The 24,881-nt window shown below is 46.1% G+C and overlaps 2 protein-coding genes across 3 annotated transcripts in view; both read left to right on the top strand.

The window, feature by feature from the left end:
• The window catches only part of LOC144682622 (PI-PLC X domain-containing protein 1-like), a 705,325-nt gene that overhangs the window by 655,238 nt on the left and 25,206 nt on the right, over window positions 1–24,881 (top strand). The window lies entirely within an intron of this gene.
• On the top strand, window positions 820–23,224 carry LOC144682623 (regucalcin-like). 2 transcript variants are annotated; one of them, XM_078545127.1, is made up of 7 exons: window positions 820–958; window positions 5,164–5,329; window positions 7,858–8,040; window positions 16,587–16,802; window positions 17,046–17,177; window positions 19,618–19,772; window positions 20,578–23,224. In XM_078545127.1, the coding sequence occupies exons 2-7, from the start codon at window positions 5,167–5,169 to the stop codon at window positions 20,626–20,628; spliced, it is 900 nt and encodes a 299-aa protein (XP_078401253.1). In that variant the 5' UTR covers window positions 820–958; window positions 5,164–5,166; the 3' UTR covers window positions 20,629–23,224. The 2 variants fall into 2 exon arrangements, with proteins under 2 accessions (XP_078401253.1, XP_078401252.1); XM_078545126.1 differs by lacking the exon at window positions 820–958 and adding an exon at window positions 1,271–1,309.

The raw sequence follows: 24,881 nt of genomic DNA, 5'->3' as shown, positions 1-24,881 counted from the left end.
AAAAGGGGAAGTTCTCGTCAATTCAGTGATTTCCAACTGATTGCAGAGTGGGTAGATTAGAGAATTGGGGTAGGGGCTAGAGGTCAGTGTGCCCGATTCAATGGTCAGAAATTAAGAATGCTGTAAATTGGGCAAGTTAAGCTCCATGTTGTGTGATTATCTGATCAGTTATTGTGTCAATTCTGGCTCTACACTGGGAATGGAATGTCCCAACTTTGGGATTAATAACTAAAGTCACAATTATCAGCTCAGATTGGAGGAAACAATTAATCCCTTTAGGCGTTCCCTGATGACGTGGAACACAACCACTGTAATGTGCTTGTGCACCAATATAGTCAACAATAACAACTTGCATTTATATAGTGCCATTAACATTGTAAAACATCCCACAGGAGCCCTGTTGTCAAGCAAACTTTGAAATCCAGACACATGAGGAGAGATTAGGACAGGTGAGCAATAGCTTGCAGGTGCGTTTTAAAGGAGAGAGGGGTAGGAAAGGAAGTCAAACATAGGCTGACCTGTAAAATCATTTTTAAAAAAATCTTCAATTTCAATTGTAGAATAAGTGGGGTTGAGAGGAGCTGGATGCATTTGAATTTTGGGATATCCAGCAGGGACAGGCGCACCAGAGAGACCTACATCTAAAAAATGTACTGACAGGGTTAATACATTTTTTTTTAATGCATTGATGGCATGTGGGCTTCCCTGGCTGGGCCAGCATTTATTGCCCATCCCTAATTGCCCTTGAGAAGGTGGCGGTGAGCTGCCTTCTTGAACCCTTGCAGTCCATGTGGCGTGGGCACACCCACAGTGCTGCTGGGGAGGGAGTTCCAGGATTTTGACCCAGTGACAGTGAAGGATTTATTCCCATTAATGATTGACCGACCTCTTTGTCGCTTTGCCTTTTAAGCTGAAATCCGTCACATCGAAAGCAACGAAGTAAAGGTGCAACTGCCAGGTATTTACCGTCTCTTTTAGACTTTCCTTCCTCTCCTCCTGTCAATTTCCAGGGGCACGTTTTGACGATCTTATCCACCTCCCCTCTCCCCCAACCCCCACCGCCCCCCACTATGTATCGTTACCATTTGGAACTGGCAGGATGAGTCTGTGGCCGGAGACTCGGTGCCTGATCAATCACCAGCAGCTTTGCAGGGCCGCCGAAGCGGCGTTAAAGCAATTCTAACAGGGCTGGGTGAAGGGTGGGAGGGAGGGAGAGAGGGGGGAAAAGGCAACATCCACCTCCTGGAAGAGAACTCCGCGCTGGTGGTGACCTCTCGACAACCGTATGCATTTGTGTGAATCAGATAGGGTCAGTGTGAATGACAACAGATTTACTATCTTGCCAGATCACTAATTCAGTGAATGAACCGCGAATTTTTTTTTCCCCTTCCGGGTTGAGTTGACTATATCTTGGTTTTTCCAGGTAGTTCTGTTTTTATATCTTGGGACTTTCCCGAAAAGAGCAATAGAGCCACACACTCCGGGACCATTCAAAGTGCTGTTGGACACCCTTGATTATAAGGTACAACACAGTTAAGGAATGCCATTTGGCACATCTGAATCCCAAAAAGTCCCTGCAGCCACCCCTCACCCCCATTCCGCTGTAGCACCTAATTGCTTCTCAACAGATGCCATGATTTTTGCCTCTTATCTGGACATCCTAGTCCCCATGTAGATCATTCTTTAGGCCTGCTTTTGTGGTAGTAATGACAGTAAAACTGTCAGCCCTTACTCCTCTAACTTCTGGAGTCCGCCCATGTGCCGTTAAGGACAGAGATTCAGAAGTTGCTGCCAGTGATTCTATGCGTGCACTGCTGAAGCCCCTGTGGACTACAGTCAAACAGAGGTCACTGAACTGACCAGAGCTGCCCTTTGGATGTTGTAATGTCACTGTTAAAAACCCATGAAAAAAGTTGTGCCTTGTTAATGAGGGTAACTGTTTTTAATGGGATGCTAAATCATAACTATCACTGAAGAGCACCTTTGGCCCTGGAAAACATTTCATATTTGTGTAATATGCCAGACTTTTCAAATTCTGATAAATATATTTTAAATATAATAACTTTTAACATTTGTTTGTGGTATTTCAGCTTCTAATGTGTGCAGGAAAGGGGGGATGTCTCCTTGGGTAGGGGAGGAGGTCCTGTACCTCTCAGAGGCACCCCATACCCCAAGATCATACCCCTTTGAGCCTCCCTCCCCCAACCGCCTCCCCCTCACTGGGGTCTGCCAGGCTGGCTCGTCCAAAATCCCTGGACTAGCCTGAACTCCAGTGTCCATGACACTTCTTCTCTGGGGACTGACCACTGTTCTAGCAGTGGCTACTACTCGATCCTGGAACTGCTGGGGCTACAGAGGTGCCGACTCACCAGATCTGGGGATCACTAGAGATTAGCCTTGTGGCTGTTTTAGCCACTGCCTTCATTATTGCTGGATGACCAGATCGGGGCACAATACTCAGCGTGATCAAGATGATGGCTCTCCATGACGGTACTCAAATTAAATGATGTTGGTGATGGGAATGCATCATCTGACATATTCACAAGGGCAATTAGGGAAGGGCAACAAATGCTGGGCTTGCCAGCGACACCCACATCCCATGAAAGAAGAAAAAAAATTGACTATTCCTGACATCCACAGCTGGATTTTAGTTCTTGAGTTGGGACCCCAATATCAAGCATAGTTCTGGATCCCAACATCCCAGGCATTGGCACCTGACACCTGATGTGATTTCTGTGGGCCTGACCTAATTATTGCTGAGGGATTGAGCTTGCCACGCTTTTAAGGGTGGTGGGTGAGCTCCTGAACTCGGAAGACTAATAGGAGGCCCTTCAGAACTGAGAGGTCATCACTGTCATTGTTGAAGGTGGGAGCTCCCAATGTAGGTAGGAGAGTGAGAAGGCACCTCCATCTTGAGGCTTGAAGACTTTTTGACAAGGTGAAATTCAAAGTGGCCAAGCTGCCAGACCATTGGAGGGAGAATTCTCTTCACAGGGCAGACTGCGGCTGCAGCTGCAGGGTGAGGGGTGCGGTGTCAAGAATTGTTGTACTGGCCTCCCAATCTGTGGTCGAAGGCTGCCTCCATCTCCGGGCTGTGTTTCAGCCTTAGCGGGTTGGGGTGGAGGGTGGTATAGGGGGAGGTGGGGAGGGGCGGTGTCTCACATGCCAACTGGAAAATTGCAGTCACCATTGGTCAAGTGGTCTTATTAGGCCCTTAATGATGCCTAATTGGCAACCCGCTGGTTTCACGTTTCAAAATGGCCCAAAGACAGAAGCATGATGGCAAATGGAGATGGAGATGGAGATGGAGACCAGTGGTGGGAAATTGTGGGCCTGTCTGTCTCTGGTCTTGCCTCCACAGACATTTAAAAATGTGACCCCCAGTGTTAATGGAACAAAGTAGGAGGGAAGGGGATAAAATTTAAAGAGTCTCAAACAAGCGGGGGGTTGAATCAGTGGTAAAGGTGGTTGCTATTGGCTCTGCTTGCCACCGGGAATGTCATTTTGTTGCGTTTCTTCCAGACGCCCTTCTCACATTATGAGTCATGAAACTCCACTCCCATCATCACAGAAAGCCTGCAAATTGAATTGCAAAGCCAAGAAAAACACATTTAAAACAGCAAGACTTTAAGGCAGCCCAAAGAAGTCATCTACTTGTGTTAGGGGCTATGGATTAGTTTAATGTAAAGTACAGGCATAACCTGCAAGGTGATTGACCTTGATACTAATGCTGATACAAGGGTAGATGAACTGTACATAGGGATTATTCATTAATTAGACATGACTATTTTGTTTTATTTTAATAAATATCACAGGAACTTTATCATTAGAAACCCAAAATCTGTTAGAATGTTGTATCACTTATAATTTATTCAGGCCTCAATCTGAACCCATTATCACTTATTAGTTAAAATAAATTAAATTAAGGTTTGTTAGCTAAGTGTAGTACTCTTGTTCCCTGAGCTAGATGGTTTTGAGTTCCCAGCATTGATTTTTTGCAAGGAAAAAAATTGCATTTCATTTGAAAATTTTGTGGATGCTGAACTGAGGGAAAACGGCAATTTCTCAGTTCAACCTCTTTGCCCCCCCTCACTTTGCGGGTGTAAAACGCCTGATCTAGGAATATGCCAAATCCTGTCGGATATCAGGAATCCGCCACCTGAGGAATCGTAGGCACCAACCTGCATCCCACACATCAATCTAGAAAACTAGCAAAAGTTGACCACCGGTTTCAAAAGGCCGGTAACTCAAAAAAATGGCCTGAGGAAAATTCTAAAGGTAACAAAACCATAAGCCTAGTATCATAACCATTAAGCTACTGTAACTGGAATTGGATTGGGCAGTGGTTCAAGAAGAAGGCTCATGTCCGTTATCTTGCCAGCATCGTGAACATTTGGCATATATACGGCACAGTTTATGGCCTGAATTTTACCTTCGTCGTGCGCTCGCGCACCCGACACGCCAGAATGTAATATGATGTGCGATGACATCGGGTGTGCGTCCCGACATCATCGCGCACTCGCGTGATATTTTGTTCGGTGGGCGCGCGCTGGAGTCGGCTGCGCGTCTGCCGATAACTGAAAGGCCTATTAAGGCCATTAAGGACCTAATTAACTTGAAATTTACACTGCCCGTCCAACTTAACGGTCGGCGGGCAGGCGAATAGGCCAAGCGGCCTTTACATTTTTTAGGAAACCTCATCCACAAGCGGGAGGATTTCACCACAAGAGGTTTCCCAAAGCTAATACTAATTAAATAAAACCTTTATTTTGACATTAAAAACATGTCCCATCTCACGTGACACAGTCAGATGAGGGGACATGTTTCATTTATTTTTTACTGTATTTATTAATTTTTTTAAAAAGTGCTTCAATCTCCCAGAGGCCCAGCTCTCCCTCCTCCCCCTGCCTGCACAGGCAGAGCTCAGCGCTACTGCTCGTGATCCACGCTGGACGGGCCTTAATTGGCCCAACCGTGTGAAATCGCGGTGCGGAGCTGATCGCGGGCAGCGGGCAGCTTCCCGATTGACCCTGCCTGCTCCCGCCGAGCCCGCCCGACGAGAGCAAAATTCAGGCCAATGAAGTAAATCAGCTTTCATGTTCCTGTTACAGTGAATGGTAGAAAGATCTAGCTAACCCAGCAATGACTACCTTTTTGTTTCAGGTGATGGCCTCCGTCAAAATTGAATGTGTTTTGAAAGAGAAATACTCGCTTGGAGAAAGTCCTGTTTGGGAGGAAAAACATGGCACACTGCTCTATGTGGACATCGCTGAACAGAATGTGTACAGGTGGAATCCTGCCAGTAACATAGTAGAGAAAGTCCATGTTGGTAAGAATTTATACCTCACTTTAGTTAGGAATCAAGTAAGCATGGACACAGCCATTGGCTGTACCAATTCCCCACGTCACTAAACTACAGAACGGTTCCAATATTGACCTTTTCTTTCGGGTGGAGACACTAAAGGTCATATTCTTCATATTTCCTTCTGTCATCCTTTTTAACATAGAAAATAGGAGCAGGAGTAGGCCATTCGGCCCTTCGAGCCTACTCCGCCATTCAATATGATCATGGCTGATCCTCTATCTCAACGCCATATTCCCGCTTTCTCTCCATTATTAGGATGCCCCTAATATCCAAAAAATTATCAATTTCTTTCTTGAATATACTCAGTGACCCGGCCTCCACAGCCTTCTGTGGTAGAGAATTCCACAGGTTGACCACCCTCTGAGTGAAGATATTTTTCCTCATGTCAGTCCTTAATGGCCTGCCCTGTATCCTTGAGACTGTGGCCCCTGTTTCTAGGCTCCCCAACCAGGGGAAACATCCTCCCTCCATTTAGTCTGTCTAGCCCCGTTCGAATTTTATATGTTTCAATCAGATCCCCTCTCATTCTTCTAAACTCTTGTGAATACAGGCCCAGTCAAACCAATCTCTCCTCAAATTACAGTCCTGCCATCTCCTGTATCAGCCTAGTGAACCTTCGCTGCACTCCCTGTATGGCAATTGTATCCTTTCTTAGGTGGGGAGACCAAAACTATGTGCAATACTCCAGATGTGGTCTCACCGAGGCCCTGTATAACTGCAGAAAGACATCCCTACTTCTGAACTCAAATCCTCTTACAATGAAGCCCAACATACCATTTGCCTTCCTGATTGCTTGCTGCATCTGCCTATTTACTTTCATTGACTGGTGTACAAGGACACCCAGATCCCTTTGTACACCCACATTTCCCAATATATCACCATTTAAATAATACTCTGCCTTTCTGTTTCACACTGAAGCATATAGCTTCACATTTATCCACATTATACTGCATCTGCCATGTGTTTGCCCACACACACAACTTGTCCAAATAGCCCTGAAGTCTCCTTGCATCCTCCTCACAACCCCACGCAGTTTTGTGTTGTCAGCAAACTTGGAAATATTACATTTGGTTTCCTCATCCAAGTAATTTATATATATATCGTGAATAGCTGGCACCCAAGCACTGATCCCTGTGGTACACCACTAATCACTGCCCGCCATCTGGAAAAAGACCCATTTATTCCCACTCTCTGTTTCCGGTCTGTCAACCAATTCTCAATCTATGCCCTTATATTACCCCCAATCCCATGTACTTTAATTTTTCCCACTAGCCTCTTATGTGGGACCTTATCAAAAGCCTTCTTGAAATCCAAATACACCACATCCACTGGTTCTCCCTTATCTATTCTACTGCTTACATCCTAAAAAAACTCCAATAGACTAGTTAAGCATGATTTCCCTTTCATAAACCCATGCTGACTGTCTAATCCCATTAATGCTTTCCAAGTGTTCTCACCACCCCTTTTCTCGCCACTACTATTTTCTCACCACTGCTATTTCTTGATGACCTGTATTTGTATCCTCTTAATTAGTTTCCTGCGGGAAAATGCATGTCCGTGTGAAATACAAACAGAAGTGCTGGAAATACCCAGCAGATCAGGCAGCATCTGTGGAGAGAAACAGAGTTGGCATTTCAGGTCAATATTCTGCCCTCCATAAATTTAAGTTCATCCAAAACTCTGCTACCTGTATCCTAACCATTCATCTATCACCCCTGTGCTTACTGATCTACATCAGTTCCTGGTACACCAATATCTCAATTTAAAAAATTTTCATCCTCAATTTTTAATGTATTCGTTTATGGGTTGTGGGCTTCGCTGGCTGGGCCAGCATTTATTGCCCATCCCTAATTGCCCTGGAGATGCTGGTGGTGAGCTGCCTTCTTGAACCGGTGCAGTCCATGTGGTGTAGGCACACCCACAGTGCTGTTAGGAAGGGAGTTCCAGGATTTTGACCCAGCGACAGTGAAGGAACAGTTTAACGGATGCTCAAGTCCTGCCTTGGCCTTGCCCTTACTCACCTCTGTAATCTCTGCCAGCTCTTCAACCTTCCAAGGCCTCGACGCTCTACCAGTTGTGGTCTGTTGTGCACTGCCACCTCCTTCATCCCGCCATTGGTGGCCATGCCTTCAGCCACCTATGCTCTGAGCTCTGGAATTCCCTCCCTAAACCTACACATGCTCCCACATCTCCTCCTTTAAGATGTACGTACCTCTTTACCAAGCTTTAAATCACTTGTCTCAAGCGCCTCCTTCTTTTGCTCAGGGTCAATTTTTCTTTGATAACCCTCCTGTGAAGTGCCTTGGGACATTTCACTACATTAAAGGTGCTAGATAAATCCAAGTTCTTGTTGTACCTTGTGTGAGTTGGATACACTAAGAGTAAATTTATTCTTCCGGTTGATTTGTTGCCACATAGTTTTGAAAGTGACAATTTAATGTTAAAGTTATTTTAAATGTGATAGCTCCTTGCTCATCCCCTGCATTTTCCAGATGCTCCAGTTGGGGCTGTTGCTCCCCGTCGCACTGGAGGATACGTCCTGGCCAAAGGAAAAACATTTTCATTTTTGGACTGGGAGAAAAAAGAGGTTACTGACATAGCACCGATCGATAATGAGAAAACAAACATCAGATTCAATGATGGCAAAGTGGATCCTGCTGGACGCTTTCTTGCAGGTTTGACAATTTGAAATGTGTCTTCATAACATTGCCTGACTCTGCCCCGCCTCAGTCGTGTGATGTTGAAACCCACACTCATGCCTTTTGTGATTTAAAGACTTGACTATGCCAATTCTATGGACAGCCTCCCATGTTCCACCCTCCATAAACTTGAGTTCTTCTGAAACGCTACTGGCTGCATCCTTACTTGCACCAAGTCCCGTCCACACATCAGACCTCTGCTTGTTGATCCATATTGGCCCTGCCCAATTCCTATCACTGTAATCTCCTCCAGCCCTACAACAGTGCAACCCTCTGAAATTTCTGCGCTCCTCCAATTCTGGCCTCCTGCGCGTCCCTGAATTTAATCACTGCATCTTTGGCAGCCCTCCCTAAACCCGTTTCTCCTCTTGAGTTCTCGTCCTTTAAAACACTCCTTAAAACCTACCCACTTTTTTCAAGCTGTTGATTACCTGACCTGCTCCTTTTGTGGTTCAGTGTCAAATTTTGTTTGTTGCTGCTTTTATTCATTTAATGGGATGTGGGCTTCACTGGCATTTATTGCCCATCGCTAATTGCCCTTGAGAAGGTGGAAGGGAGCCGCCTTCTGGAACCGCCGCAGTCCGTCTGGGAAAGCTACTCCCACGGTGTTATTAGGGAGGGAGTTCCAGGATTTTGACCCACACAGCACTCCAATGAAGCACTTTGGCATGTTTTACCATGTTAAAGGCGCTACATAAAAATACAAGTTTTTTTTTTGGTGTTGGTGTTTTTAAGCATTGCTGCTGTAACTAAATCCTGGTGGAAGTCTGCTGCAACTCACTGCAGTGTTTGGTTACAAATATAAACTCTAGTTCATGGTTCTCTTGCAGACTTTGTGAATCGCCCACTGTGCTCGGACTTAAGTTAAAATAAACAAAACGGAGTAATGGGTTCAAAACAAACACAAAAGTACCTGGAAAAACTCAGCAGGTCTGGCAGCATCGGCGTAGAGGAACTCAGTTAATGTTTCGAGTCGGAATGGCCCTTCAACAGAACTAAGGAAAAATAGAAGAGAGGTGAAATATAAGCTTGTTTAAGGGGGGGAGGGGGTGGGACAAGTAGAGCTGGATAGAGGGCCAGTGATAGGTGGAGATAACCAAAAGATGTCATAGACAAAAGAAAATAAGAGGTGTTGAAGGTGATAATATTATCTAAGGAATGTGCTAATTAAGGGTAGAAAGCAGGACGAGCAAGGTACAGATAGCCCTAGTGGGGGTGGGGTGGGGTGAAGGAATCTAAAAAGGCTAAAAGGTAGAGATAAAACAATGGATGGAAATACATTTAAAAATAATGGAAATAGGTGGAAAAAGAAAAATCTACATAAATTATTGGAAAAAAAAGAGGGGCATCAGAAAGGGGGTGGGGATGGAGGAGAGAGTTCATGATCTAAAATTGTTGAACTCAATATTCAGTCCGGAAGGCTGTAAAGTGCCTAGTCGGAAGATGAGGTGCTGTTCCTCCAGTTTGCGTTGAGCTTCACTGGAACAATGCAGCAAGCCAAGGACGGACATGTGGGCATGAGAGCAGGGTGGAGTGTTGAAATGGCCAGCGACAGGGAGGTCTGGGTAATGCTTGCGGACAGACCAAAGGTGTTCTGCAAAGCGGTCACCCAGTCTGCGTTTGGTCTCTCCAATGTAGAGGAAACCGCATTGGGAGCAACGAATGCAGTAGACAAAATTGAGGGAAGTGCAAGTGAAATGATACTTCACTTGAAAGGAGTGTTTGGGCCCTTGGACGGTGAGGAGAGGGGAAGTAAAGGGGCAGGTGTTGCACCTTCTGCGGTTGCATGGGAAGGTGCCATGGGAGGGGGTTGAGGAGTAGGGGGTGATGGAGGAGTGGACCAGGGTGACATGGAGGGAACGATCCCTGTGGAACGCCAACGGGGGGGGGTGAAGGGAAGATGTGTTTGGTGGTGGCATCATGCTGGAGTTGGCGGAAATGGTGGAGAATGATCCTTTGAATGCAGAGGCTGGTGGGGTGATAAGTGAGGACAAGGGGGACCGTATCATGTTTCTGGGAGGGAGAAGAAGGTGTGAGGGCGGATGCGCGGGAGATGGGTCGGACACGGTTGAGGGCCCTGTCAACCACCGTGGGTGGAAAACCTCGGTTAAGGAAGAAGGAAGACATTCAGAGGAACTGTTTTTGAAAGTGGCATCATCAGAATAGATGCGACGGAGGCGAAGGAACTGAGAGAATGGGATGGAGTCCTTACAGGAAGTGGGGTGTGAGGAGCTGTAGTCGAGGTAGCTGTGGGAGTCGGTAGGCTTGTAATGGATGTTGGTGGACAGTCTATCACCAGAAATTGAGACAGAGAGGTCAAGGAAGGGAAGGGAAGTGTCAGAGATAGACCATGTGAAAATGATGGAGGGGTGGAAATTGGAAGCAAAATTAATAAATTTTTCCAGGTCCAGACGAGAGCATGAAACGGCACCGAATTAATCATCGATGTACCGGAGAAAGAGTTGTGGGAGGGGGCCAGAGTAGGACTGGAACAAGGAATGTTCCACATACCCCATAAAGAGACAGGCACAGCTGGGGCCCATGCGGGTACCCATAGCCACACCTTTTATTTGGAGGAAGTGAGAGGAGTTAAAGGAGAAATTGTTCAGTGTGAGAACAAGTTCAGCCAGACGGAGGAGAGTAGTGGTGGGATGGGGATTGTTCAGACCTCTGTTTGAGGAAGAAGCGGAGAGCCATCAGACCATCCCGGTCAGGGATGGAGGTGTAGAGGGATTGGACGTCCATGGTGAAGAGGAGGCGGTTGGGGCCAGGGAACTGGAAATTGTTGATATGATGTAGGGTGTCAGAGGAATCATGGATATGGTGGGAAGGGACTGGACAAGGGGAGAGAGAATGCAGTCAAGATAGCAAGAAATGAGTTCCGTGGGGCAGGAACAGGTTGACACGATTGGTCTGCTGGGACAGTCCTGTTTGTGGATTTTGGGTAGGAGATAGAAGCGGGCCATCCGAGGTTGGGAGACTATCAGGTTGGAAGCTGTGGAAGGAAGATCTCCAGAGGAGATGAGGTCAGTAACAGTCCTGGAAACAATGGCTTGATGTTCAGTGGTGGGGTCATGGTCCAGGGAGAGGTAGGAGGAAGTGTCTGCGAGTTGGCGCTCAGCCTCTGCGAGGTAGAGGTCAGTACGCCAGACAACAGCACCACCCTTGTCAGTGGGATTGATGACAATGTCAGGGTTGGACCTGAGAGAACGGAGTGCAGCACGTTCAGAGAGAGACAGGTTAGAGTGGATGAGAGGAGCAGAGAAATTGAGATGACTAATGTCACGCCGACTGTTCTCAATGAAAAGATCAAGAGAAGGTAAGAATCCAGAGGGAGGGGTCCAGGTGGTGGGAGAATATTGGAGGTGGATAAAAGGGTCCATTGAACGGGGAGAGGACTCCTGCCCAAAGAAGTAAGCATGTAGACGAAGGCGGCGGAAGAAGAGCTCAGCATCGTGCCGAGCCCAAAATTCATTGAGATGAGGGCGTAAGGGTATGAAGCTAAGTCCTTTGCTGAGCACTGAACGTTCAGCGTCGGAGAGGGGAAGGTCAGAGGGTATAGTGAATAGCCAGCCGGGGCTGGGATTGGAAGATGGGGTGGGGACAGAGGGACAGGCAGGGGTGGAGGGTCCTGGATGGGTGTTGGTGTCGATGAGTTGTTGGAGCTTGCGTTCCTTTGCACCTGAAAGAAGGAGACAAAGTTTCTTGTTGAGGCGTCGGACCTCGGTTGAACCTCGCAGAGGCTGAGCGTCAACTCGCAGACACTTCCTCCTACCTCCCCCTGGACCATGACCCCACCGCTGAACATCAAGCCATTGTTTCCAGGACTGTTACTGACCTCATCTCCTCTGGAGATCTTCCTTCCACAGCTTCCAACCTGATAGTCTCCCAACCTCGGACGGCCCGCTTCTACCTCCTACCCAAAATCCACAAACAGGACTGTCCCGGCAGACCGATCGTGTCAACCTGTTCCTGCCCCATGGAACTCATTTCTTGCTATCTTGACTTCCTTCTCTCTCCCCTTGTCCAGTCCCTTCCCACCTACATCCGTGATTCCTCTGACACCCTACATCATATCAACAATTTCCAGTTCCCTGGCCCCAACCGCCTCCTCTTCACCATGGACGTCCAATTCCTCTACACCTCCATCCCCGGCCGGGATGGTCTGATGGCCCTTAGCTTCTTCCTTGTACAGAGGCCCGAACAATCCCCATCCACACTACTCTCCTCTGTCTAGCTGAACTTGTTCTCACACTGAACAATTTCTCCTTTAACTCCTCTCACTTCCTCCAAATAAAAGGTGTGGCTATGGGTATCCGCAATGGCCCCAGCTATGCCTGTCTCTTTATGGGGTATGTGGAACATTCCTTGTTCCAGTCCTACTCTGGCACCCTCCCACAGCTCTTTCTCCGGTATATCGATGATTACTTCGGTGCTGCTTCATGCTCTCATCTGGACCTGGAAAAATTTATTAATTTTGCTTCCAAATTCCACCCCTCCATCATTTTCACATAGTCCATCTCTGACACTTCCCTTCCCTTCCTTAACCTCTCTGTCTCAATTTCTGGTGATAGACTGTCCACCAATATCCATTACAAGCCTACCGACTCCCACAGCTACCTCGACTACAGCTCCTCACACCCCGCTTCCTGTAAGGACTCCATCCCATTCTCTCAGTTCCTTCGCCTCCGTCGCATCTGTTCTGATGGTGCCACTTTCAAAAACAGTTCCTCTGAATGTCTTCCTTCTTCCTTAACCGAGTTTTTCCACCAACGGTGGTTGACAGGGCTCTCAACCGTGTCCGACCCATCTCCCGCGCATCTGCCCTCACATCTTCCTCTCCCTCCCAGAAACACGATAGGGTCCCCCTTGTCCTCACTTATCACCCCACCAGCCTCCGCATTCAAAGGATCATTCTCCACCATTTCCGCCAACTCCAGCATGATGCCACCACCAAACACATCTTCCCTTCACCCCCGCCTGGTGGCATTCCGCAGGGAGCATTCCCTCTGGGATACCCTGATCCACTCCTCCATCACCCCCTACTCCTCAACCCCCTCTATGGCACCTTCCTATGCAACCGCAGAAGATGCAACACCTGCCCCTTTACTTCCCCTCTCCTCACCGTCCAAGGGCCCAAACATTCCTTTCAAGTGAAGCAGCATTTCACTTGCACTTTACTCAATTTAGTCTACTGCATTCGTTGCTCCCAATGCGGTTTCCTCTACATTGGAGAGACCAAACGCAGACTGGGTGGCCGATTTGTAGAACACCTTTGGTCTGTCCGCAAGCATTACCCAGACCTCCCTGTCGCTGGCCATTTCAACACTCCACCCTGCTCTCATGCCCACATGTCCGTCCTTGGCCTGCTACATTGTTCCAGTGAAGCTCAACGCAAGCTGGAGGAACAGCACCCCATCTTCCGACTAGGCACTTTACAGCCTTCCGGACTGAATATTGAGTTCAACAATTTTAGATCATGAACTCTCTCCTCCATCCCCACCCCCTTTCCGATCCCCCCCCTTTTTTTCCAATAATTTATGTAGATTTTTCTTTTCCCACCTACTTCCATTGTTTTTAAATGTATTTCCATCCATTGTTTTATCTCTACCTTTTAGCCTTTTTCGATTCCTTCCCCCCACCCCACCCTGAATAGGGCTATCTGTACCTTGCTTGTCCTGCTTTCTACCCTTAATTAGCACATTCCTTAGATAATATTAGCACCTTCAACACCTCTTATTTTCTTTTGTCTATGACATCTTTTGGTTATCTCCACCTATCACTGGCCCTCTATCCAGCTCTACTTGTCCCACTCCCCCTTAAACCAGCTTATATTTCACCTCTCTTCTATTTTTACTTAGCTCTGTTGAAGGGTCATTCGGACTCGAAACGTTAACTGTGTCCCTCTACGCCGATGCTGCCAGACCTGCTGAGTTTTTCCAGGTTTTTTTGTTTTTGTCTTGGATTTCCAGCATCTGCAGTTTTTTGCTTTAACCTAAGGAGTAATGGGTTTAGCCTTCCTGTGGATCCATTTTAAGAGCATTTAGATGAGTTTGAGGAACAATGTATATTGTGGGTTTGTGACCAGGTTCGTGTTTCAGTAACAAAATACTTTTGGAGTTCCACCCTACTGCTAGACAGTGAAACCACTGTGAAACTCTAATCGAAATGAGTTTCAGGAACACAAACCAGTTCTCACAGACTGGACAGAACCTCACAATATACATAGTTCCTCAAACACATGTAATTATCATTTACTTAAACCTGAAGCCTTGGTTAAGTGGGTTTATTTTATTGACATTCCTGTTTAGGCATTGAACGAATTTGATGATTTTTTTAATGTTAAATATACTGAAGAAACTAATCTTAGCCCATCTTAGGGTCATTTTTGAGAGCTGGTTGTGTGATACTGAAATGAGATGGTGATGGGGCTTGAGTAATTATCAACCATTTTTGAAATAACGTAAATAAAATTATTAAATTCAGGCATGTTTCACTAAAATAAGTTGTGAAATGAAATGTTCAGTTACAATGCTTAACAATACATTTGTTACTTATTCTGACTGTCATATTTCCATTTGTTTCTGTCACATAAAGTATGGCTAATTTGCCATAATTAGGTAAACAGTCATGGAGCAGAGAAATGTTTAAAAAATGAAATACATTGAACTTCAGTTCATTTAGTAAGGAATATTTATGCTTTCAGTATCATGTACCAAACATCAGTACTGCTGTACCAGATATCCAACAGAACAGGTCAAAAAGAAAGATTTATAAAGTGCTGTTCACAACCTCAGAACATCACAAACAGCTTTACAGCCAATGAAAAACTTTTGAAATGTGGAATTTGTTGTAATGTAACTTGTGCACAGCAAGTTCCCACAAACCTCAGTGTGATAGTTTGTTTTTCTGTGATGTTGATTGAATCATTGATAGGTTGCAGCACAGAAGGAGGCCATTCAGCCTGACTTGTTCATGTTGTTTCTCTGCAAGAGAAAATCAGCTAGTCCTACTCCCCAGCCCTTTCCCTGTAGCCCTGCCACTTTTTTTCTCTTCAGGTGCTTATCCAATTGTCTTTTGAAACCCATGATTAACTCTGCCCTCACGACACTCTCAGGCAGTGCATTCCAGATTCTAAGTAGGGAGGGATTGAAAATTGGCTAAAGACACCAGAGGTAACTCCCCTTCCTCATGTTTGAATAGGGCATGGGATCTTTTATGTCCACCCTTAGAGAACTGATGGGGCCTTGGCTTAAGGTTCCATTCAAAAGACAGTACTCCCTCAGTACTGCCTTGGAGTTGGACTTGAACCCCCAAACTTCCTATCTCATAGACATGAGTAGTATCAAGCCATAGCTGATGCATGAACACGTGTGATACTGAGCAATATAATCAGGAAGGTACCTAGTTCACTCCATTGTCTGTGATGAGTAGGTTGAGTTCAGGTAGGGTAGCTGTGGTTGGCTTCAATCTATTCAGACTTGGGGCAGAAATTTTTGCTCGGTGGGCGGGTGCACTCCCGACCCACTCGAGCGTGAAATGACACACATTGATGTCGGCTGAGCGTGCTGACGTCAACGCGCAGTTGTGTGATAGCTCGGTTGGCGGGTGCGCGTCAGAGTCGGGAGCGCGCCCGCTGACCATTAAAAGGCCCGTGAAGGCCATTAAATAATCAATTAAGCGTCAAGCAGTCTTTGCATTTTTTTTGGAAACCTCATCCACGGGCGGGATGAGGTTTCCAAAAGCAAATAAAAATAAAATAAAAGTTCTACAATTGAATTAATAACATGCTGCTGCTCGTGTGACAGAGTCAAATGAGGGGACGTGTTTTATGATGTTTTTATTTTCTTCATTTTTTTTTAAACAGCGCCTCATCTCCCTGAGGCAGCTCTGTGCCCCGGGGGGATTGAAGTGCTCACTCGCGCGCATGCGCGAAGTTTCTGCTTGGCTTGCTCGCCCTCTCCCCCTCCCACCGCACAGGCAGCGCTCAGCGCTCAGTGCTGCCACTGGCGTTTCACTCTGACGGGCCTTAATTGGCCTGCCAGTGTGAAATTGCGGTGCGGTGCCGATCATAGGCGATGGTCTGCTCCCCGACTGCCCTCCGCCCCCGCTGAGTCCGCCCGCCAAGGGCAAAATTCTGCCCTCGGAGAAATTTGGGGAGTTGGTGGAAAGTTGGAAATTAGCCATGGGTCCTGCCTGGTATCCAGCCAACCTGCTGGAAAATGTGTCTTTACATGGTGGGGTGAGGATGCCTCTGGGGCTAGGATGCCCCTTATTGTTGGATTGCCTGCTGAAAGTTAGTGTCGCCTCACAAAAATGATAGTTATCTCTGCCTTCAAAGGATGGAGAAACTTTATGTTTGCGTGTTTTAGGTGGGCAGTGGTGAAATATCTTAATAAACAATTCAAACCTGTTCCCATTAGTTGTGCTATTTTGAGATTTTAAGAACTGGATTGTTCAGGGAAGGTGCAGCAGTCTTTATATTGTTTCAAGTCCTTTTTTAATAAGATCTTTTGTTTCAGGCACCATGGGAATGGAGACCCGCCCTGGTGAATTTGAGAGGCACCAGGGATCTCTTTACGCGTTGCAGGCTGACCGTTCTGTAGTCAAACACTTTGATCAGGTGGATGTTTCCAATGGTCTAGACTGGTCACTGGATCACAAGATCTTCTATTACATTGACAGTTTATGTTTTACTGTCGATGCATTTGACTATGATCTGCAGACAGGAAAGATTTGTAAGTATTACAACGAACGCACTAAATTATTTGTATCTGTTTAGGGGATGTGGGCGAAGCTACCAAGGCTGCATTTCTGACCTGACTTAGTTGTCCTGAGGTGATGGTGGGCCTCCTCCTAGCTAATCTCAAATGTCACGTAACGCAAAGTCCTGACTTGAGAGATTCCACCGCTCGATCCAGACGGCAGATCCTTGGGAGTGATTTGTAACAGTTAAACTCTACGCTGCTTTATTTTGACAGCAAATCGAAGGGTCGTCTACAAGCTTGAAAAAGAAGAAGTTATTCCTGATGGACAGTGCATTGACAGTGAAGGGAAGCTCTGGGTCGCCTGTTATAATGGTGGAAGAGTGCTTCGTATCGACCCAGAGACAGGTAATCAAGCCATTTGCAGGTTTTCTACTGTAAGGTGTTTTGCTGTGAAGATTTTTGAAAATCAACCAACACAGATACAATGGGCGGAACTTGATGGCCCCCCTTGCAGTGGGGGCGGGGCTGTAAAATGCGCTGAGCCGTTCAACTTTGGCGTCCATTGACTTCGGCGGGACCGTAAAATCCTGCCGGTGTAAACTTCTGCCCAGCGTGGCAGAGATGAGGGTAACTGGTCATGATGATGAAATGGATGATGGGGCGTCAAGCTTAAGTCTGGGTCGAGAACGATGCCGTAGTTTCATGCGGTTTGGTTCAACCTGAGCAAGTAGGCAGGATGGGAGATAAAACGGGAGCAGAGTTTCTGGTAGTGACTAAAAATGATATTTTTAGAGGATGTTTTGGCTCAGACATAGATTGTCACCGTCCTTTAGGAAGGATGTCAGAGTCCTCGAGAGAGAGTGCAGAGGAGATTTGAAAGAAAGCTTCCAGAGACGAGGGATTTTAGCTACAAGGTTAGGTTGGAGAATCTGTGACTGTTCTGCTTGGAGCAAAGGAGATTGAGGCGAGATTTGATAGAGGTGTACAAGATTATAACAAGTCCTGACATGATGACAATAAAACACTGTCCCCATTAGCTGATGTTATGAGGAGGAGGGGGACACAAATTTAAGGTTTTGGGGAATGTGAGGAAGAACTTTTTTATGCAGTGAGTGGTAATAGCTTGGAACTCACTGCCCACAAGGGTGGTGGAAACAGAAATGATCAATGATTCCAAAAATAAACTGGATGGGCTGTTGAGGGAAAAAAACTTGCAGGGCTACGGGGTTAGAGTGGGGGAATGGCGCTGACTGGATTGCCCTACAGAAAGCTGGCATGGACTTGATGGGCCGAATAACCTCCTTCTGTTTTGTAATGACCCTATCACTCTATGATGTTTTACACAACGGAGGTGTTCATTGGATTGAGAGGAGGTGGAAAAGTGATGATATTCATTGGCATACAGAGCTGATTCTGCACTTGCAGGTGATGGCAGTGACGATAGGGGAGGGGATGTATCCAAGGATAGATATCCGGGGACTCGAGAGTTGAAGGTGTGGGGTAGGAAGGGAAGCTGTTGCTGAAGAAGTGCTGGCTGCATTTGGATAAATAGGATAAGCCAACAAGATTTATTTTAGAAGCAGGATAAAACTTTTGTATCAAATAAGCTGAACCTTTAAATCAAATGTCAATGCCGTTTGAAAGTCAGCTAGGGTCAATGAGTAACTGTGTGGTGACTGGAGGTTCTGACCCTGGAGATATGCCTCAGTCAAGTGGCAGTGGTGAAAAGGCTGGACCTCTTTTCTCCTCCAATCCTCCAGTTCATGCTACCTCTGCTCCCATTCAGTCCCATTGAGCTGGTACCCTGTTTGCATTCCCCAGCAAATGTTGGCATTCTCCCTCCCCAGAGTCAAGTTCTGCACCCAACTTCTTCACCCCTCCCTGCTGCTACTGGTAGCTGTGCCTACCAGAAGATCCGCTGCTATGGTAGCGTCTGTCTTGCGCCATCCTCACACACCCAATTTAGCTCGCCTGCAACCGCTCTGTGACATCCTCATCCAACTATGCCTATATCAGCCCTTCTTTCTGCTGCCCTCCACCTTGCCCTCTAGAAGAGATCTCTGTAGCTTTTTAGCTCTGATCAAATGGCCGAAATACTGACGTTTTATTTTCTGGATGTCACTTTTTAGAGTTCTTTGTCTCTTCATTTCATCTCTTCATTTGTCTTATGGTCTGTACAAAAGAGTTTTTAGCATAGGTCTTAGTATCCACTTTTCGAAGGCCTGTATTTTCTTCCCCAGATCTTATTGTTTCTGAGGCCTACAGGAAAGTGAATAGAATGTAGCATCTTTTGAGTTTTTTCCTTGTTACAAGCTTGAGTTTTCTTGTTGTTAACACATCACTCCCTAGCTCCCTAGCCCCTGGATTACCATCCATGTCCCTTTCTTCTGAAAAAAAAGACGCTTCTAAGCTTTCCAATCAATCAGCACTCTCTTCACATACAGTATAAGTTGTTATTTTTTCCCTAATATTGGTATTCTTGCGAGTGTCCTGATGGGTACAAGAGGAAAAGTTTAGATATGTCTCATTTTTCAGCAATACTCAAGGTCTGTACTACCAAATGACTAACCCTTTCTTCTGTTGCCACCCCCTTCCTTCTCCCATTCGTTGACATTTATTTTTCTCTCTTCCATTACTATCCATTTGTCCTGTTCATTGTCATTAATTTTTCCCATCCAATTACCATCTAAATCCATTGTCCGTACAGCCCTGCTTCCACCTGAGCCCAGCTGCTAATATACTGTACAGGGTCTTCTTGCTCTCAGTGTTGCACTCATAATAGGGATTGCAACTTAGCTCACTGCACATAATTGTACAAGTGACCAAGGTGGAATGTTTCTTTTAGGTAAAAGGATGCAGACAGTGAAACTGCCTGTTAGCAAAACTACATCCTGCTGCTTTGGGGGAAAGGATTATTCTGATCTTTATGTAACAACGGCTACCAAAAGAATGGACGAAGAGTCACTTCGGAGAGAGCCACAGGCTGGTGGCATTTTTAAGGTTTGTGGAATTGTCTTACCATATGCTAACTACAATCAGTGATCGGGTCAAATTTAAAGGAGCATTTGGCCGTTTGGCTTCTCTCCTCTTTTAAGACACTAATACATCAGAGAGATAATGGAAGACAGACCCCATCTGGCTCAAGTGGCCAGAGTTGAAAGATTGAAGCCAGACACTGAGCATTTAGCAGGCTATTTGTCTGTGCAGATACCACAGCCAAGTATGATCCATTTTTCAGCTGCCATTCACACAGATCGCTAAATCAAAGCAGAGATCGCTAAATAGCAAACTGGAGTGAAGATCCTGGCCTAACTTGCCCTTCACCTAGTCCAGCAGCTTTCCTACCAACAAAAACGGAAAATGCTGGAAAAACTCAGCAGGTCCAGCAGCATCTGTGGAGAGAGATACAGAGTTAACCGGCGGGATTTTCCGCACCCGCCTACTGCCACGATCTTCTGGTCCCGCCGCAAGTCAGTGGATGTCTGGCTGGGGCGCCGCCTCGCCCACGGCGGGTCCCGTCCGCGACGGGGCTGGAAAGTCCCGGCCAATGTTTCGAGTCCGTGTGACCCTTCTTCAGAGCTGAGTCTCAGGGTAAATGCTGAAATCTTTCTAGGATCTGCAGCTCAAGTACTTGCTACCTTAACCACTGCGGAGCTTCATAGGAGGCGAGTCTGACTAAACTTAATGTAAGATTATTCACAGTGTGAGCTGAGGGTTTGCTCCATTCAAGGACAGATATTCATGTGCTGAGGTAATAAATGAGAAGTTTCCAAATGAATGAATACCATTTTATTTTATTTTCCAGGTTACTGGATTGGGTGTGAAGGGGATTCCACCATATTCATATGCGGGATAGAATATTTCCACAAGCAGATTCAGTGCCAACGGAAAAGAGACTGTATGAACTGCAGCAGGATTTGCAATCTGGAAAAAAGGAACTAGACAAAATCTTGCACTACTTACTGAAAACTGTAATTTAAAATTTTTTTTCCATGAAATGTGTACAAATCTAAAACTGGGCGCAGATGTGTCAATTCACTGAATGAAAATGTTCCTGCCCGCGCTGTTTCTCTTTAAAAAGGGTGTGTGTTGCCTTATTTTTGTTCTCAGTCTTATTGAATCAGAAGGTTGTGGGTTCAAGTCCCACTTAAGACTGATGCCTAAGTGCAGTACTGAGGGAGTGCTGTGGCATTGGAGGGTGTGAGATCTTAGAAGGCACGTTAAACGCAGCCCCTGTCGGGCCTGGCAGCTGGATGTAGATAATCCTATGGTACTATTTTGTTGAAGAACAGGCAAGTTTTCTCTGGTGTCCTGTCCAATATTTATATACCTTGACAGCGTCGGCACTGAGGGTTGTTTTCCCAGTCTAGGAAATCTAGATATGAGGACACAGTCTCAGTATAAAGGGACAATCATTTACGACTGAGATAAGGAGAAATATCTTCACTCAAAGCATTCGAATTCTCTATCCTGGAGGGTTGTGGATGCTCCATCATTGAGCATATTTAAGGCTGAGATAGACAAATTTTTGTTCTCTCAAGGAATCAAGAGCTTTAGGGAACAGGTGAGAAAGTGAAAAACAAAAACAGAATTACCTGGAAAAACTCAGCAGGTCTGGCAGCATAGGCAGAGAAGAAAAGAGTTGACGTTTCGAGTCCTCATGACCCTTCAACAGAACTGAGTAATATTAAGAGAGGGGTGAAATATAAGCTGGTTTAAGGTGGGGGTGGGGGGGGGGGCGGGGAAGAGAAGTGGTGGGGGGGGATGTGGTTGTAGGGACAAGCAAGCAGTGATAGGAGCAGATAATCAAAAGATGTTACAGACAAAAGAACAAAGAGGTGTTGAAGGTGGTGATATTATCTAAACGAATGTGCTAATTAAGAATGGATGGCAGGACACTCAAGGTACAGCTCTAGTGGGGGTGGGGTGGAAAGACTAACAGGTTATTACAGTTATAGATTTAAAAATAATGGAAATAGGTAGGAAAAGAAAAATCTATATAAATTATTGGAAAAAACAAAAGGAAGGGAGAAGAAACGGAAAGGGGGTGGGGATGGAGGAGGGAGTTCAAGATCTAAAGTTGTTGAATTCAATATTCAGTCCGGAAGGCTGTAAAGTGCCTAGTCAGAAGATGAGGTGCTGTTCCTCCAGTTTGCGTTGGGCTTCACTGGAACAATGCAACAAGCTAAGGACAGACATGTGGGCAAGAGAGCAGGGTGGAGTGTTAAAATGGCAAGCGACAGGGAGGTTTGGGTCTTTCTTGCGGACAAACCGCAGGTGTTCTGCAAAGTGGTCACCTAGTTTACGTTTGGTCTCTCCAATGTAGAGGAGACCGCATTGGGAACAACGAATACAGTAGACTAAGTTAGGGGAAGTGCAAGTGAAATGCTGCTTCACTTGAAAGGAGTGTTTGGGCCCTTGGACGGTGAGGAGAGAGGAAGTGAAGGGGCAGGTGTTGCATCTTTTGCATGGGCATGGGAAAGTGGAGTTGGGGCAGAACTCAGGCATGATTGAATTAAATGGTGGAGCAGGATCAAGGGGCTGTATGGCCTATTCCAGTCCTATTTATTATGTCCCTCTCTCTAAATTAAGACCACACACAAAAAAGCAAATTACCTGGTCATTATCACATTACTGTTTGTAGGAGCTTACTGTGTGCAAATTGGCTGCTATGTTTTTTATAGAACAACAATGAATGTACTTCAAATATACTTTATTGGCTGTAAAGCTCTTTGGAGTATCCTGAGGTCAAGAAAGGCGCTATGTTAATGTAAGTCTTTCTCTGAAGGCAGTGACTCTTACCAATGTGGTGTTCCATAGGGCCTTAGTCCTCCATTGAAGACAGAGCTGATAACTCACCATTGCATAACTTCGATGAACTCTTTACCACAATACCCCAAATTTGTCTGGGTTTTAGTGCAGTAACGCACTGAAACAAAAAGGTGTGAGAGCCCTTTCCACGAGATGGTCTCACATAATGTAGGCTTGGCAATGGGAAGGGTTTAAAAAAGGTCATCATTAGCCTTTTGGATCTCCTGAGCACTCTCTAAATTCATTAGAAAATTGTTTTAATTTTATGAGTAAATGGATGCACCCATTGAATGTTAAAATGACTATGAAGGAAACAGTGTGCCACGAGCTTCAAAGACTGCATGGACTGAACTCTTTCCAGATAGGACAATGCTGGCCTGGCCTGTAACATGCACATCCTGCATGTTACATCCTGCAAACAACCAACATCTGTTCTTGCAGTCTGAAACTGCATGTATCTTAACTGCAGCCTAACTCATTCTTTCATAGGGCTTCAAACTGTTGTGCTGTATTATGTCTCTTTCTTTGACAATCTAGAGCTTTAGCAGCATTTAACCACTACTGCTGCACTTGATTTACTTCTCTTTTAAACGTTGGTGGGTTTTTGATGTTATGGTAATAATAATAATTTTAAAAATGTATTCAGCCCTCTTACTGTATTATCATTGTTCTTGCTGTTGTTGGACAGACCAGGTGTGAGGTACCAGTCACACAGCTGAAGAAAAGCCCAGCTATATAATTGCATCCAAGTCATACAAGTATAGGCCTTGGATTCTCCAGTGGCTGGGTGGCATGGGCTTACCAACAGCAGGAAATACTTCAGGTTACCACAGCAGCTAGTTTCCACTGCTCATATTTAAATATTAAATATTTGTGTTGGAAGTTGGGAGAGGAGAGGTGATTGGGAGATTGAACAGTGCGAGAGGAGAGGTGATTGGGAGATTGAAAACAGCGCGAGAGGAGAGGTGATTGGGAGATTGAAAACAGCGCGAGAGGAGAGGTGATTGGGAGATTGAAAACAGCGCGAGAAGAGAGGTGATTGGGAGATTGAAAACAGCGTGAGAGGAGAGGTGATTGGGAGATTGAAAACAGCGCGAGAGGAGAGGTGATTGGGAGATTGAAAACAGCGTGAGAGGAGAGTCAGTTGGGAGATTGAAAACAGCGTGAGAGGAGAGGTGATTGGGAGATTGAAAACAGCGCGAGAGGAGAGTCAGTCGGGAGATTGAAAACAGCGCGAGAGGAGAGGTGATTGGGAGATTGAAAACAGCGCGAGAGGAGAGGTGATTGGGAGATTGAAAACAGCGCGTGAGGAGAGGTGATTGGGAGATTGAAAACAGCGCGAGAGGAGAGGTGACTGGGCATTTGAAAACAGCGCGAGAGGAGAGACAGTCGGGAGATTGAAAACAGCGCGAGAGGAGAGGTGATTGGGAGATTGAAAACAGCGCGAGAGGAGAGGTGATTGGGAGATTGAAAACAGCGCGAGAGGAGAGTCAGTCGGGAGATTGAAAACAGCGCAAGAGGAGAGTCAGTCGGGAGATTGAAAACAACGCGAGAGGAGAGTCAGTCGGGAGATTGAAAACAGCGCGAGAGGAGAGGTGATTGGGAGATTGAAAACAGCGCGAGAGGAGAGGTGATTGGGAGATTGAAAACAGCGCGAGAGGAGAGTCAGTCGGGAGATTGAAAACAGCGCAAGAGGAGAGTCAGTCGGGAGATTGAAAACAACGCGAGAGGAGAGTCAGTCGGGAGATTGAAAACAGCGCGAGAGGAGAGGTGATTGGGAGATTGAAAATAAAAGGAGGGGAAGCTGAAGAGGAGCAGCCAGCGTGTGAGCGGCCCAGTGAAGTAGTGGAGCTTTGAGGCTTTGGCTCGAGAGGCTTTGGCAAGCAGAGGCTGAGGACGAGCTTGCTCCCAGTGAGGTAAGGCCGGGTAAGTGCCTTTAATTAAATTAGGAGTAGGTAATGGAGGCAGCAGTTAGGGCAGTCGAATGCTCCGAATGCAGCATGTGGGAAGTCTGGGACAGCACAATTGTCCCTGATGACTACACCTGCAAAAGATGCATCCAGCTGCAGCTCCTGACAAACCGAGTTAGGGAACTGGAGCTGGAGCTGGGTGAACTTCGGATCATTTGGGAGGCAGAGGCAGTAATAGACAGGAGTTTCAGGGAGACAGTCACCCCTAAAAATCAGGAGGCAGGTAGCTGGGTGACTGTCAGGAGAGGGAAGGGGAATAGACAGAAAGAGCAGAGCACCCCTGTGGCCGTTTCCATCAACAATAGGTATACTGTTTTGGTTACTGTTG

Source organism: Cetorhinus maximus, chromosome 7, assembly GCF_964194155.1.
Source record: "Cetorhinus maximus chromosome 7, sCetMax3.hap1.1, whole genome shotgun sequence".
Lineage (NCBI taxonomy): Eukaryota > Metazoa > Chordata > Chondrichthyes > Lamniformes > Cetorhinidae > Cetorhinus > Cetorhinus maximus.
This window is presented reverse-complemented; position numbering and strand designations above follow the sequence as displayed.

Excerpts from the sequence above, each read along its gene's own strand:
- LOC144682623 (XM_078545126.1), top strand. The coding sequence starts at position 1,286 with ATGCATTTGTGTGAATCAGATAGG. Across the intron at positions 17,178-19,617 it reads TCGTATCGACCCAGAGACAG|GTAAAAGGATGCAGACAGTG; the intron begins GTAATCAAGCCA and ends TGTTTCTTTTAG. Across the intron at positions 19,773-20,577 it reads AGGCTGGTGGCATTTTTAAG|GTTACTGGATTGGGTGTGAA; the intron begins GTTTGTGGAATT and ends TTTATTTTCCAG.